Genomic DNA, 16,989 nt, shown 5'->3' with positions numbered 1-16,989 from the left:
GTCTTCTTTTCCCTCTGCTTTTCACGGATTATGATGAAGCACAGGCGTTCAGATATCACAGCTATATTATGAATTGTCTCCCAGTTTCTTTACAGCAGTGGTATTCATCCTTTTTTGTTCACGTACCCCCAGATATAATTTCTCTTCAACTTTGTACCCCCAAAGTTGTTCGTGTATTATTCAAGTTATACATAGTATATAATCTACATCTAAAATAAATTAAATAAATTACGTTACTGATTATTCAGTGTTTATCATAATTTTTTTTTTAAATTTCACGTACCCCTTAAGAAGTCTTCGCGTACCCCTGGGGGTACGCGTATCCCAGGTTTGAACCACTGCTCTACAGCACTACGGTTTGTGCTGAAGAACAAGTTCTAGGAGTCTTGCTTGATGGCTGATCCACAATAGTTTGTGAAGTTGCCATATTGGTAACTTTACTTTTATAAAAAATGAGCAGACTATCAATAAACACCAAGAGCTTGCAGGGAATGTCTCTAAAAGCCCCCTGTCTTTCAGAAGACTAGTCAAAATAGAGTTTTAACGACTATCATAGACGTGTGTCCTTTTTCTGACCCAAGGGCGATAAGCCTGTATTTACTTTTGCTGTATCATACTCTCGTTGAACTGGATAAGGCAGCTTCGTTACAGACTACCTGCTGCAGAGGCCATAGCAATTAATAGCTCTTGCATGGGATTGCGTTTCAAGATTCCAACATACATAGCAACGCACAGCTTCATATGCCAGACGACAAAACATGCGGAACTCAGGACTTCTGAGTAATCCGTGTAGTCTACTGATCTTCATTTAATATTTCTTTCTAACTCACTCCCAATTATCAGCATGAAATCGACTGGAATTTGGAATATTCCACACTAAAATTTTTGTAATAGCCACAAAACAGCTGTCTGCAACATGACCATCACTATTCTCCGGTAATGAACACCAAACGCTTTTCAGTTTTAAGTACGTGCACGTTTCAAAATACTACAATACTGCGATTTTCAGTCATTTGACAGGTAAGGAAGTATTATGGTGCAGTGTTTGTTCACGGAATGAAGAATAACAGAAATCCCATAATTGAAAAGCAATCTGATAAAGAAATATGGCGAGATTTCAGGTTCTAAAGACGGTAGTTCCGCCGTGTGGTCTGGCAGACGTTTACCCATCTCGTAGTGATTTACAAGGAGTCAGTGGATCAGGTACATGTTAAAAGAATCCGGATTTGCAATGCGACCTCAGCCGTATAGATATGACACGTATTTAACGACGGGTGTAATTATGTATTTACTTTAATTTAGGAAATATTCTCAGCTATTAAATGCTCTGGTTTCGTTTTCTCAACATGAACCCCATTCTAAAAATGTAGTGACGGATGTATTCAGGATTTCAATTCGTAGTTTTTCTTCCATCATATTCATCTCGCCTTCCGTCTTTCCTGTTTCCTTTGTTTCGTAATACATTTCTCCTTTCAAGCTATCTTCCTCTTGCTTAACAACGAGTCAGTAAAATTTCGGGGTTAAAATGTGCCTTCTTGCAGAACTTTGTGCTGAAAAATGTAAACATGTTGTTCGCTCTTGCTGATTTCCAATCTGTTGTATAATCGTTTCTCATTAACTTATAATGAGATTCCACCCAGCACAGGAGACAAAGCAGCAACTTAAATTTTTTAAACTTATTTATAGGTACAGATATAATCCAGTTTGATAACGAACATCGCGGCCAGAGACAAAAGACAAAAAGCCTGGAAATACTGTTTAAGAGTTACACTTGTATGAAAGCATCGCACATCAATTATACATCACTCATAGTTTTAACGTTGTGTAATTGCAGTTAGACTAAAGGTAGCAAATGTATACCATCAGAACTGTAAGAAACACAAAATAAAGAAAAAATGTTGCTTGCACTGTTCGTATGCATGAGCACTGCAGTTGTAATGGCAAGACATGGCTTGACGTCCCAAGACTAATGGCATCAGTTGCCCGTTGTAATGAGGGACACACTGAGCCCTTGAGAAAGAAGGCAACAGTTTCCGAACTAGAAAGCACAAGTTCTACCTACCATCCTCTGCCTTTCGTTCGACGGTTTGCCGGGCAATAAATCCACTCATGTGCGCACTGCTGGTTTCCCCACTGTCGACTCCTTTTTGGGATAAAACGAGGCTTTGTCTGGTTTTGTTCTTAGGAGGGGCTTATACGTAAAGACGTTTCCTCAGCTGCACGGGTTATAAATACAACATAGAATAAAATTAATTGAAAAGGGTTTGAATTTAAGCGGCCGTGGCCGATTTAAGATACTATATGATAAAAAACGTAGACTGGTAAAAAACATTAGAAACCTAAGTCAGAAAAGGCAATCTGTAGGTTGAGATTCAAAACCGACGTATCCGGAATACAGAGCAGGAAAGTAACACTGTACAGCAATGAAGATGGCTGTCTTCTGGGTTGTAGCGCCGTGCAGTCTGGTGGAAGTTTACCGACGTTTCAGAGGTCTATCTTGTCGCTACAATGCAGAGGACCACCGTGAAAATATCAAATTCTACAGCACAGAAACATTTGACAACTTCTCAACAAACTTCCAAAAAATAATTGCCGGTAAAATGAAACAGACAATGCATTCCTTGTAATGATAATGCTTCTTATAAAGTAGGTTGCATTAAAATCACATAACATCGAGTCCAGTCAGTACAGTTGGGCGGGGGGAGACAGGACAGAACGTGAAGCCCATTACTTATATTCTGCTATGCCTAGGTTAAGAATGTGTGGAGCTTCAAACCCACTCCCCCATACATCCATGTGGAGTAGTGCTTAAGCACAGCACATCTACCTCTCTGCCTTTATGAAAACCTGACATGGCCGGCGTGAAGAAATACGAAGCTTAATTCGCTAGCGTCTTTAGTGTCTGAAAAGAACTGCATAAAGTTTCCTCGCTGAATCGCATGTCATTATAACTTATATCCGTAAACTAGAATTCTTGTTAGGAGCAATCAGTCTACGTCGATTAGGGCAAGTACAAGGACTTTTTTGGTAATCAAAATTATGACGCCTTTATCTCATCTCTTAAATTTTAGGGTAACTGAATTTGCACTCATAATTTCAGAGGTGAGATGAACTGACTTTAATTATATAATTACGCTTCTACATATTTTGAACAGTTACTCAATTCTTGGTTCGTGTGTTACATGTTTCTAGTACGAACACATGCCTAATTGATAATAAGCGACATAAGACACAAGTATAACGTCATTTTTTTCCTTGTTACAGTTCTCTCGGTAACCAAGCTTCGCGGCATTCGTGTTGGTAACTTAAGATACAACAGCAAAATTGAGCCTCACATCGAACATAATGGCCTAGTGAACTACTGAATTATTAATACAAACGAAACCTGTAATAGCAGGTGCCAGTCGATGCCAACTGTTTGCAGTTCCTACACAAGTATACTGATTCTCCGAAGATTTGCAGTTTTATGCTGAAGTATTATGTAAGGCTTCAAGTAAATTAAACGTTGATTGTAATCTCCCAAGTGGCTGGACATTCTGCTTTACCTACAAACCTCAAACATTTCCTTCTCATTTCTCCTTATTTGAATCAACTAATATTTCAAAGTGGCGAGAGAGACGTAACATTCCGCGAAATGGTAAGTAGCCTTACCAAACAAAATACATATATTCCTTTGTTTATAAAGCATGAATTAACATTTAAATTATTTTGGCAGTGTTATATAAGTTTTAATATGGCCGAAATAAATGCTTTTCTTGCGAAGTTTCAAGGTGACCACCAATGTAACACACACTAGCTGATCCAAACAGCTAGGTCACCAAGACTTGAATTCACGTTTCTTTGTATGGACACAGTGGCTGACTGCAGGGTTACCAAACGAGCGGTTGCCTGTCTGCCTCTACGTCGGGGTTGGGCGTCTGACAGCTACAGTGATCTGCAAGAACCAGATCTGCTGTGGCATTGCTCTAGAAATCCCTTGCTTGGCGACATTACGTAATAATAACAGTGCAGAGGTCTCCTGAGATATTATATTAGCTACTCTGAAATTCGAGTCGCAGATGTGCTGTTTTGAGTTAGAGGTTGACTATGAGCATAAGTTATGGCCGTTGCGCGCACCAGAATGGAACCCAACAGCAAATTATAAGGTGTCTAACAGTTTCTTGCTCGCATCTTGTAAATCGATGGAATTCTTAATATTTTTTGTAATACTTGAGGTTCTGACGACAGTGAGAATGACGTTTTTTTTCTGGGCTTTGATCCCATGCAGATTAAAAGGTAGGACACCAACGTTTGGTAGAAACAAACTATTTCCATCTTCAGCTCTAAGACTCAAAACCCAGAACAACATTGCTATTTTTTGTAACGTTGTTTTGCTACAAAGTCAGTCTGTCAGTAGCAGAGTGTGACAATGAATTCAATAGATAGCATCCAGTGTTCAGAAAACCGTGAATGGTTCATGGCTATGTACTTATTCCTAGCTTTAACCTTCATTTTGAAAATATGAAACAAATGTCTCTGAATAATAATCATAATTATTGTGCACTTGCACGAGGTATAAACTAACTCCATAGAATAAGCTCCTTTTTGAAAAGCTGATTACTTTCCTGCATTCTATGTCACTCGAAGGTTCGTTACCGTGTTCACTACAGCCCGAATAGAGTCCCTATCCGAATGAATTCATTCCACAATAAAAACAACCCTGAATCGTATTATCACTGGCGAATTTCTTGTAAGTGCAGCCTCTTCTGTCGTTACTTTCTTCAATTTCGAAAATTTCTGCCAGCCAAATGATATAATCTTTATAAATGGCCGCAAGATCGCAGAGAATTTTCCAGTAAGCGTACTTCTCTTTCTCAGGGTTGTCGATACTGCGACCCTGAACTCGGCCCAGGTTGTGTTTATCGAACGTGCATTTTCATTCAAATACCAGCTGGAAATGTCACTGTGCCGCTCCGTGCCGTACTTTCTCTGGGTATCTGTGTGTCACGATTTCACTGAACCATGCAGGCTTACCTTACGTCTCGCCCCTGGGGGAAAATTTTCTAGTTTTTGTTAATAAATTGGAGAAATCTCATTACACGTCGTTTTATTGTCAGTATTGGTATGGTCATTATTTTCGTCCCTTCCCATCAACTATCACGAATTAGCCGATTCAGAAACAGCTCTCACACAGTGAATATTAGATTTGGAAGAACTCCTGTAATGGAGCATCAGTCCATCCTCCTATACAGGACGACAGACAAAGACGTGAACTTGCATTTTTTTTACCCGAGAATTCGACTTGAGATTACAATATCAGAACACTCCAATTCACCTACTCAACAAGACCAGTTACAGTCAAGCACTAATCCATTTCAATAATATCGATATTACTATTACTAATTTATATCCCAGACACGCACGTTTAGTTGATAACTGTGAAGGACGTACATCCAGCCACAGACAGATCTGTATCTTATGTTAAGATTTTCATATAATAAAAGCAATTTTAATTGGCATTGCTTTGATATTAAATGTGTAATTTCGCTGGGAGTAATATTTATACTGTTTTCATAATTTATCAATTTAGTGGTTTGAAAGAAAATAATCAAGATAATTTTAGGTGCTGTATAAAGCACTAACATTTAAATGACTAGCTTCATAAAAACGTTTTGAAAAATCGGTAAACGAAAATTTCATTCATACACAGAAAAAACCCCAAGATCTTGGCTCCTTCATCGCTGAATCTTTATTCTTCAGTCAAATTTTGTTAAAATAGTTTTCATGTTGTTCCACAGATTTTAGAGAGTGGACCTCTATAAGCTGAAAATGCCGAACTTCGATGCTGTGCTGTTCAAAGTGTAGGCTCGTTGGAGGATATACGAATCTGTTCACTTTTGTTGTTGTTGTCCGAATTAGGTAAGAGTCACGTAGCCGGGCCAGACTGCCATCTTGTAATTGGAAATCCTAACTAGCATGTAATATTTCAACACTAATCTATTGCGCATTTGTGCCACAATATTGTGTAATTATTGTTAAAGTCATATACTAGTAGTCATCCAGCTGAGAATTTTAAAAATGCTCTTTGATCATAAAATCTACAGGATTTTATGCGGCAAATATCGTAATTTCTAATTGCAGTCTCTTTCACCTTACTTCCTTGACTGAAATTAACTTACCTCACTCATGAAGACGTGAAAATAACGCGACATTTCATTCATACACCGACGTTCCTAGATGATAACGCTGTTGCCTATAATATTCTTGAACCGAACGGCCGAATATCTGTCTGTCCTTTTCTGGAACAAACAAGCCGTGTGATTATTTGTAGATTTTAAATATTTATACAGTTGGTGTATTTTTTAATGGCATCTTGAAATTTTACTTGAGTGCACCAATACTTATGTAAACAGTGCGTTACTAAGACACAAAATGTTGTAGTAAAGAAGACAGATTGCGTAATGGCTGAATATTTGTTGTTCTTGCCACGGAGTTAATTAGTACTCCAGTTGTCTCTTTAATGTTATACGTGGTTTTCGTCTTCTAATTCATGGGAAATCAAGTTATTTGTGTGTCTAACGTCTTCCTTCTACACTCACTACATAATTTTTCCGTTCCCCTGTGACGAACGAAGCAGGAACGAGCTAAGAAGTTACTTAATTCCTTGTCGATGACGATGATTATGAACCATCCTCTTACAGCTTCCACTTTCGTACGTCCAAATATAGTCCATATTACCTGTTCTCAGACACTGGAATAATGTTATATAGAATACAGCCACGTGTCAGCGGATTAAAACTCCGGTCTTCGGCTAATCCGCACTACTGTGCAAAAAATAAAATAAAAACCTCAGGTGTAAGACCAGACATCGTACTCTGAAGGTAGGATACAAAGTGAAAGTACAAAACTCAAAGTGCTGTGGGATATATTCTAACCATGAGTAATCAGCTAACTTGTGACTAGCGAAAATTACAGCACGAGGAACATAAGATTTTAAAATACTTATAACAGGCCCACTGCACTGCTAAGATGATTACATGTATGTCGTAGTGACAACCTGAACATCTAGCATGAATGGATAAATAAATTATTACCAAACTTTGATACAAAAATCAAGGTGCAGTCGTAACTGTATTGAACTGGTTAAGGTAAAGCAAGATGATGACCATAACGAACATGTATATTAACAGCAATTATACGGGCAATTTCGTGGAGTTGCAGCTCCAAGCATTCTTAATACCAGCACACTTCATTTTAATCTTTAGATGGAAAGGCGACGAAATAATTAAAAATCTGAACGGTATGGTGTCACCCTACAAGTATATTAAAACGAAGCTTCTGGTATCCTAGACCTCGATACCAAATTGGTGTTAGTGGTCAACTTATGATCCAGCCCCTTTTGTCCCTAGCACAGACTCCACAGTACCAACTGGGCCAAGAGCTTGCGTACGTGTTGAAGAAGATAAATGTCTCTTCCGGTAATCAAATGCCGGTCATTCATCCAAAAGCAGTCCTTTTATCGAGTAACGAGTGTCCTGGTTCGTTTTGCTTTTAATGTAGGTATAAGTCCGTCTGGAACATCGACCTTCGGATGAAGATGAAATATCCCTGGCTCGTTTGCGATGCTATCACATACACCTCAGGGGCTGGCCATTGCAGTCAAATTATACACGCGTGCCCTTGGCATTTCCATGACGGCATATCCCAGATCATCTGGAAGTGCAGGAACAGCTCGAAGTGACTACCACTACATCACGAGGTGTTACACAGAACAATGAGTCATTACGGACTATAGGCTGCAAATGTTTATTACTAAGTCGAAAGAAAATATTAACAAGTCTACTTTCCAAAGCACACAAGACCGAGAAATGAAATTAAAATTTTGCGATTTATTTTGTATTTGTATAAAGCGTAGTCTCTTGTTTTGAGGGAATAATATACATTAGTTTGAAAAATAAAAATAATAAGAGGGCAAAAAGTCCTTCAGAAGCTGGTGATCGTAAAGCTGGTCAAGAACTTCCACGCCTTTTATGAATCCCGAACGAAAAGTTTAATTATCGTGTTCACAACTGTGCATGGATTTCTATGGTCTAAACCAGCAGTAGCAAACCCTAGTAGGCGCGCTAATTTTGAGAATGAATAATTTACTGTGACCACGAGGTCGAAGGCGTGGTTCTTCACTACTGGCATACTGGAATCGTGGGTTCGAATCCAAATTAAGGCATGGAAGTTTGTCCTCGTGTTTCTGTATTGTGCTGTCCTGTGTAAGTAGAGGCCTTGACGAAGAGCTCATCATCCGTGCAATGAATACTGAATTTATACAGGCCATAAACCCGAATCCATAAAATCAAAATCATTTGTTTACGTCAACTCTTTAAAGTTCTGTTTCTATTGCATGTACCACCTACTTCAACAATTAATAAGCCTACATTTTGTCTGTAGTGTGCATTTATCGGTTTCACTTAATTATAAGAATAAACAGAGAATATTTCACCAGTTGTAACCAGCTGTTCTTCGTAATGGGTAAGCATTGTGCATTTTTGAGACGGCCAATGACTATTTATACTTGCAAACTTTAGCTTCAAAGGGTTAACAAAGCAAGGCCCTTAGGACACCTCCGGATAATAATTCTGGTTAATCGTGTTTCAGTATAGTAATAATAACGGAGCATTGCTAGATTTGCAGACACATAGACTGACATGTTACCAGACAGTAATTACTATAGTTGAACATATCACGCAGAAAATAACGTTATAAGGATTTTGCGACTGGAGGAGGTTGATGAACTCTTGTCACTCAATTCTCGTCTGGCCTCAAGTGTTATTGGTCGGTCTGGACACGACTTAGAGGTCCAATGAAACTCCCTCCTACATGAGTATAAAGCTATTTCGAAATCAAAAAAACATTCAGTGTTTTAAAATATTAGTTTTAAAATAACAGCTTGCAGGTCTTTTAATTCTATTCTTGAAACAAATTAACCGGTAGCTAACACGTATTACTTAATGGAAGTGGGACTACAATTAGGTTTTTTATGTATTTCCAGTCAATCTTACTGTCTGTATATTTGTAATTAATTTTAATATTATCCTCCCCACTTTTGGGTTTTCAATTCAAGTTCCCATATCTCATCCGTCTTCATAACATTACCCTGAAAATATATGGTAAATAATATAAATACGTTGTGGTGCTCATTATGCAGTTTTAACGGCAGATTTTCATTTCTTAGATCCAAATCTTCTCAACATTCTTCATTTTCACTCAGAACAACCAAATAAATTTTATACCCATACAAACATAGCTTTGTGGGTGATATTTTTATTAATAAACTTTTGGATAGGCAATGAGAAGTTGAGACATTCTGAACCAACGTTGTTAAATAACGCAAGAACCTCATAGACATTGTGGTAATCGTACGTTGAGAAAATAAGTTCTTAGTAGCCTATTACTAATTTTGTGGAACCGGCGTGTTCACCTGTACCCATAATAAGCGACATGTTACATCTCATAAGAAAGATGAGTTGCTGGTAGATACGGTGATTAAAATTTATTTCTGTAACTGACGAACCAGTATGATGCTTCGGGCAATTTTGTAATTAAACCTGTGTTCTCTGATGTCACTCATGCAACACACCAAGATACGTACAACAGAAGTTGGCTTTTCACAGAACAAAGACTATTACAGCATTACGGAAGTACACGAGTTTCTTTTTCTCCACAGATCCTGCCATGTTCTCACTGAAAATAAGAGGTGGAAATAAACTAGCCCATGGTCTCTGGTGAGCGGTTCGTATCCCGACATGCGAATTGTCCTTCTAAATCAGGTTTCTACCAGCACGCAAAATTTGCGATGTTCCTAGAGCGGATGTGTCCGGGATAGTCACGGAATCCTCACGGCCAATAGTGACCTTTATCAATAGAGCGCGTAATGAACTGAAAATGGACAGTTATAACCACACAGCCCAGGTTAAAAGTTCTTGCAAACTGCTTGCCCTGAAAGCAATGGCGTGTCTCATTCCAGCAATGCCATAATGCAACTCTGTAGAAATGTTCATTTCGAAATCGATAAGGTCAATGCCGGTCACAGTAGCTGCTAGGTTGGGGGCGTGGGTCCTCATCGCTCTGAAACTAGGGTCGTGTGTACGAATGACATTGATGTTTGTCCACGTGTTTCTGTGTTGTGCTGTCAAGTGTAGGTAGAGGCCTTGAGACGGGCTGTTCACTTGTCCAAGGAGTCCTACCAAAACCCTGCATACCTTAAAAATCACCCACGTACCCATCCAAATTGGTAAAATATCTATAAAAGTTAAGAATTTACGAAAATTCTAAACAATTTTCAAAATTTTTAAAAATTTACAAAATTGGCAAAAATGTCCCAAACACAAAAAATGTCTAACATATTCAAAATTCAAAGTTATTTTAAAAATTTATAAAAAAATTATACTTTTAAAAAACCACAAATATTTCCAAAATTGGCAAAATATCCCCAACATATAAAAGTTTTCGAAAACCTTCAAATTTAAAAAGAATTTCAATATTTAGAAAACTTTTCAAAATTTTGAAAACTCATAGAATTTCCGTTATTGCCAAATATCTCTCAAAAATTAAATGCTCGAAAATATCAAAATAGTTCTCAAAAATTTGAAAAATTATGAGAATTCATGGCTAGAAATCTCAAGAAACTAAATAATTTTCGAAGTTTATCAAAATTTACGTAAAAAACCTTAGGTTGTTAGATTAGGTGAGGCTAGGTTATTTGGGCTATGTTAGGTTAGGTTAGGTTAGGTTAAGTCGTGTTATGTTGTTAGGCAATGCTGAGTTGAGTTTGGTCAAAAGTTCTCAAAATTTTGATGAATTACAAAAAATTCCAAAATTGGCAAACATCTCTAAGAATTAAGACTTTTAAAAGTTTTCAAAATTGAAAAAAATTCAAAGATTGTTAAAGCAGGTGGTACATGCAGTTTCCACTCGGTTTTAAAATGACAAAACATTTACGCCATATCTAAAATTATGTATGGATTAACCAGTGATTTGAATAGTAGTCTAAGCTATTTTCTGCTTCTGTATTTTCTTTTTATGGAGTAAACAGTATGAAAGCAGACAAATAAATCCAGTCTTTTATCTATTTTCATCAAACGGTGTGTATCCTTGTGTTCACTCCATACGTGAAAACATTAATCCTGCCGTGAAATGTTGTTCTAACCGCATTAGAATTATAGTCGGTGATGTTACATGGCGAACCTCTTTCTTTGTGAAGTATCTTCTAAAATTCCAACATCGGATGAGGAAACAAGGTTTCAGTTTTTCAATTCAATGAATAAGTGGACTGTACAAGTTTTCGTAATGGTTATCATGTAATTTACGAACTTCCCTTGCAGTTTGTGCTACGAACAAGTCTTTCAATGTATAGCAAAAGATTTTACGGCTTTTCAGTTTAAATATAATTGTCCTTTCTTACATCTGTATTCATATTCTACACAGAGAAGTTTTCTTATTTTAAGAACCATAAATTGAAAAAGTCTGAAAGCGAAGTCCTCACGGAAATATCTCGTTGTAAGAAGAAAGAATGTTTATTTATTTATGGCTTATTTAACGATGCTGTCAGTAGCTCCGACTACATTGCTTGGAAAGCAGAATAAAGTAGGTGGCAGGTAGGGAAGAGAGGATATTATATGACAAGGAACTTCGTGAGTGAGTGTACACATTTCACGGGAAAAGAGAGATCTAGTATATAACTCCGAGGCATACAGAAAGGATAAATTTAACACGAGTCTTTAAGAAATCGCAAGTATGTGAAGTCGATCAATGACTAATCTGGCTCAGGATAAAATCCAGAGAAGGACTACATGAGTTTTCAATGTCCAGAGAAGGCAAGAAATTTGTTGAAACTGAATGGAGGTGGCTTTCGAATCTACCATAACAAACACTTGTTAATGTTCGCTGGCCTTTCGGTCCCAGCTCATTTACCTCAAAATCCAGCTGATCTGTTATCAGAACCTCGCATATTTAGTTTATTGTTAATTGTTACTGTTACTACTGCGCCAATCGCAAGTTATTCTTACGACTATTATGTCATTAGTAAGCTTTAAAGATTAAACTGCTTCTACGCTTCTGTTTTCATTCCTCTTATTCTCATAAAGAGATATGGATAAACTTAAATGACGAACACTCTATGAAACGTTCATTAGAAACATTAGTGAACTCTATTTTTAGGTGCGTTCCATTAAAATCACCGTCCACAGTTACATTATCTGCGCAAATATGTTTAACTGGCCATCGACGAATTAAATGAGATTTCACAGTGCCACTTTCTCAAGGCAGCCTTGCTGACACGGGGACCCCCATGCTGTAGGCAGGGCTGTGGAGTCGGAGTCGGTAAAGATGTACCGACTCCGACCTCGATATAAAATCTTAAGAACAATTTCTATACCGTGTGAGCCGCTGGCGGCCTCACGTTTAGGAAGATTCAACGACGCGTTGAGCCACATGGTGTGGGAATAATGCTTTGTAACTTTGGCTCTGGTACCTTAAGAATACAAACTGTCTACAAATCAACCGATTTGTGCATTAACCATTAGACGTATATTTAAATATAGGTTTTAAGTCTGAAAAGTAGGCTGATGATTCACGTGGTGGTGATGAAATCTCTTATGGTGCCATTTACCATTTTAGTAGGTTTACCCTTATTAATATATATTCAGCTTTTATGAAGGGGTCGGGGTCAGAGTCTAAGTCGAGCTGTAGGTATCAGTTTATGTAATTTATAACTTGCAGCTCTTAGTCAGTGCAAGGAACGATATTTACGACTACTTTCCGTATGTAATTACGAGCTTATTTCTTGTTCTTACGGAATTACTTAACAACCGTATTTTCTACGGGAAGAACCCAAAGGGAAAAACCCGAGTGATCACATGTGTCATTTATAGTCTATGAACTTTGACAGAAAACTCAAATATAATAAACTCGTTTATATGAATTTCCGTCGCGGTTTTGATATGCGATCAGGGAAGTTTATTTGTACGAAGTAACAGGAGCGCAGTAGCTGCCTACCCACGCCGCTGCGTGGCACTGTACATACGATATCACCAACGACACTGATTGGTGTGTATTGCTGACAGCCTCGTATCTCGGGGAAATCCACACAAAATATACACATCTTCATGTTACGCGAATTTTTACCTACAGGCATGTATCGAAAATCACGCATTAATTTCATCATGCCCGTCGCCATGTAATGGCACTCAAAACTAGGAAGAAAATTTGGTATGAAAGACCTATATTAAATTCTTGTCGATACAATTTGTTTGTCTTTTAGTTCTAGATCACATTAAGGTCTAAATAAAAGTCTGAGTATGTCCTTAAACGTAAGAAGGGTAATATACCCCTCAAAAAGTTGATGTGGTTTAAGTTATATTCGTAATGAAATCAAGAGCATATAAAGATGGTGTTCATGAAACGAGAGAAAGTAAAAAAATTCACAAAGTGTGTTTGCAGGTGCTATACCAGTAATTTCCCGGAAACACTGAGGAAGATTAAAAAATGTCTTTCAGAATATCAAGTAAGTGAGCGGGTATTCTAACCGCGTACGTCTTAAATAAAGATCAAGGGTGTTACTATTACGCCAGAGTGCCACTTGTGTTCTGATTAAAGACGCTGATACAACTACCGAACTTTCGTAGCGTCGAACAGGAAATTTCGGACTGTGAATCGGAGAAGCTGAAGGAGAAAGTGGCAGTAATCCATTTTGAGACAGCATCCTGGTATTCGACTGAGGGCCTGAATTTTTAAACACACACTCCGAGATGTTCTTCGATCTAGGGGTAAGCAGAATAGTAACCTGAGACTTTGATAGCTCCTAGGGAAAAGACCAGGAAAAGTGACAACGTAAGGAAAAATGTTATAAAACTGGAGAAGGAGATAGAGTGGCATCCTGGGGCCGCCATTGCAGGCTGCTGGCGGGACAACGTCACTTCTGCTTAACGTCAATATGACGAAAACAGAAAAACACTTCCACCTGGAGGCTATATTCCCTTAACTAGGAAAAACTGAAGCAGTTCTTCACAGTGTGAACCGGGAGAGTCCAGATACCAGGGACTGGATGACCAAGTGTCAGAATTTTAGACTTCCTTACATTGCGGGATCAACACAGCCACCTTGTCACAGCACCGGAGGTAAAGCAGCCGGAACTTCAAACTACTCACAGGTATGTATGCAACACCACATCGACTTTCCCTCTTTGTGATCTGGTGTTTAAGCACGGGGCAGACACTTTCTTGCTAAGCTAACAGTCGCTCAGCTAGTCAACAAATTTTCCTTATCTTATGAATTCGAAGGTTCTTTACCGTGTTAACAAAAGCACGCCTAAAGGCCCTATCCTGAGGCAAATGAATAGTGCCCACCCATTTTAATATTATCCTGTCACCAATGTTTAGTCCTCCCAGGTCGTTTTTTCACCTTCCAACCGAAATGAATTAAAATTTATAATCAACTGACTTCATTGTGAAAGAAATGCCGCTCCAACCCTCCCAGGCAGTAAAAAACAGATGGGGTGAGGTACAAAGCTGTGGGAACCCCGATTAATAATAGGACGGAGAAATCTTTGTACTCCTGTTTCGAGAAAGACTGTACTGAATTACTGAATTCCGACAGGTGTTGGAGTATTTAATTTTCAATAGTGTCCGTGTGACGTAAGTTATTTGCACATATCTGCAGTAAGTCACTTATCTTTAGAGCCTGGAATTCTGGGAATGTGCCGCGACAATGAACCACTAATTTATAACTGTCATACTTGAGAACGATTCGATATTAATTCTTGGAACGGCAATACAGGAAATAAAGGACGAGGAATATTTTAAATTCTTTGCCACTTATAAATGGCTTCTGGTACCGAGATATACAGCGTCATATAAGGTAATAAAAAATTAAAATATTACTGAGCTACGTCATTCTTATCAAATTATTTTTAAAATGCAGGGCTCTTTTCATTCATGCAAATAACACAACAGGAATTCCAAATATGTGTTATACATACAGACATTTCTTATCTAGGATAAGAGAGGTCAACACTGCCAAAGTTTTTAACACAGAAAGCAACGAAGAATTCGGTGTAATCATGTCGTGAATATGTAGGAGTTAAAGGCCACGAGATTATGTAAAGCAGTCTTATTTTTTCATTTGTCACGTACGGCGAGTGAATTTTACGAATTGATGATTCATTGCTAATATAGTATATATTTCATATCGTACGTCATCTGTTTTTAAAACAATATATCCTCAGTCGTGCTACTGATGCACAGATGCGTTTTGTATGTCATGCCTCCATGTTACGCACAGAGACTGGGTACACGCACTGTTAAGTTATTTGAAGCAATGCAAGTTACGACCAAGGGCAATTCCATCGCTTATCGTGAGAGATCTGGAAATCTAATTTATACGGAAGGCATTGTTTTGCAGTTTCTATTATCTTACTTCTGATGTAACTGTGGGGAAGATGAAAATAATTCAATGTTAATTCAGAATGTAAGATAAGAATAGTAGGTCTACATTTTCTTAGAAATGTTTCACCTTGTAACTTAAAAATTCCTGTAACAAACTAGGAATTTTATCTTGTGTTCTCATTATTCTTGTACTGTTTAATAATGTGGATGCTGTCACATAGTAATTAAATGTTTTCAAGTGTGCTTCCCTTGACGTGAAGGTTTTTTAATAGTCGATGCTGTTAGATTACCCTATTAATCTATGACTTTGTGGTTCTGTAACACAACGGCATGCAACGTAACCACATTTCCCTGTTTCGAAATACATTTTAAAGAGAAGGTAGAATGTATTCACAAAACGTGAAGCAACAACATTCATATATACCCATACATTAGTGTAATATCGAGATTTTCACAGTCCTTTTGCAGGCTACAGCAAAGGATGTCTCTCTATGTTCTCAACATTGAAGAGCACAACGCCATTAAAGTTTACAGAATGATATGAAAATAAAACCCCACTGATTCTCAACTTCAACACTGTTCTATGATTCAAACTCTGGTTACGCGGTAGCAAGGACTGCCACGTGGCATGTGTTAAATCAATCAGCGCCAGTCTTCTGAACCCGTACCATCCGCTTCTCACACAGTTCTTACAATTCAATTAAATGCTTCTGTGCTAGCCTCATAAATACCAGTCCGTCAGACAATTCACGAGCCTGGTAGCGACTGTTCATAAATTAACGGGCTCTTTGAACGGTGCGTAATTATTTATTTGTAACACATACGAAAAACTTATGTGAACTTCCGTGACAACATGTGAAAAACTTTAATGACGTGTGACTATTTTTCGTGTATGTTATAAAGAAATAATCATACACCCTTTAAACTGTCCAATAATTTATTGACATTCTGTACAAAAAAAGCCATGTTCCGGCTTCAGCTCATAAATTCCATCGGCAGTGAGAGTAGCCGCATTATAAACATAACCAAACACCGTAGAGACAATGAAAGAAGTTTGAAACTAGATGGCCTGTGCTGTGTGCTGCCAAATTACGAGCTATGAAAAGACTGTACCGATGCAGCAATCTGCTGGGTATAAACTTATCCATTGTATGTGCGACAGGGTTCGGTTGAGAAAAGAGTGCATTATGAACACATATGCAGCCAAGGCTTATGAAAACGTAGTGTTCGCGTGTTACAAAACAGACGTCTCTAAGAAATTGTGCTAATGCATGGTTCTACAAATTTGAATGGAACTAATTGCACGTTGTGTAAAACATACGTAAATATGTGCAGATTTTTTTTTCCAATTTTGGAAGATTAGTTATAGTGACAAATATTTTAAATTTTAATGTTAAAAATACGTATTACATTTTTTAATTCGATCATACTTGTGTATCGGAATCCATGTTGAACACCACCCACTTTATCTTGTGATACGAGAATCTATGCAAACAGTTAGCACAAACACCAGAGAGAACACCATTTGAATCAGAAGCTGTTTAACAATTAATAGAAAAGACGAGTTTTAGCCGTG

At 37.8% G+C, this 16,989-nt stretch overlaps 1 protein-coding gene across 6 annotated transcripts in view; it reads right to left on the bottom strand.

The window, feature by feature from the left end:
- Nucleotides 1–16,989, bottom strand: part of LOC110835779 (uncharacterized) — a 347,536-nt gene that overhangs the window by 57,233 nt on the left and 273,314 nt on the right. For 4 of the 6 annotated variants that reach the window (XM_022076346.2, XM_022076342.2, XM_087358249.1 and 1 more), the window contains one exon: nucleotides 6,159–6,278. The exons of the other annotated variants lie outside the window; for them this stretch is intronic. In XM_022076346.2, coding sequence (XP_021932038.1) covers nucleotides 6,159–6,200 — 42 coding nt within the window. In that variant the 5' untranslated portion in view covers nucleotides 6,201–6,278. The remainder of the gene's footprint in view (nucleotides 1–6,158; nucleotides 6,279–16,989) is intronic. 6 annotated transcript variants of the gene reach the window in all.

This window comes from Zootermopsis nevadensis, unplaced genomic scaffold, assembly GCF_977971745.1.
Source record: "Zootermopsis nevadensis isolate Lab colony 2312 unplaced genomic scaffold, Znev_1.0 Znev_ptg000029l, whole genome shotgun sequence".
Classification (NCBI taxonomy): domain Eukaryota; kingdom Metazoa; phylum Arthropoda; class Insecta; order Blattodea; family Termopsidae; genus Zootermopsis; species Zootermopsis nevadensis.
The sequence above is the reverse complement of the archived record's forward strand: the minus strand, read 5'-3'. Positions and strand labels throughout refer to the sequence as shown.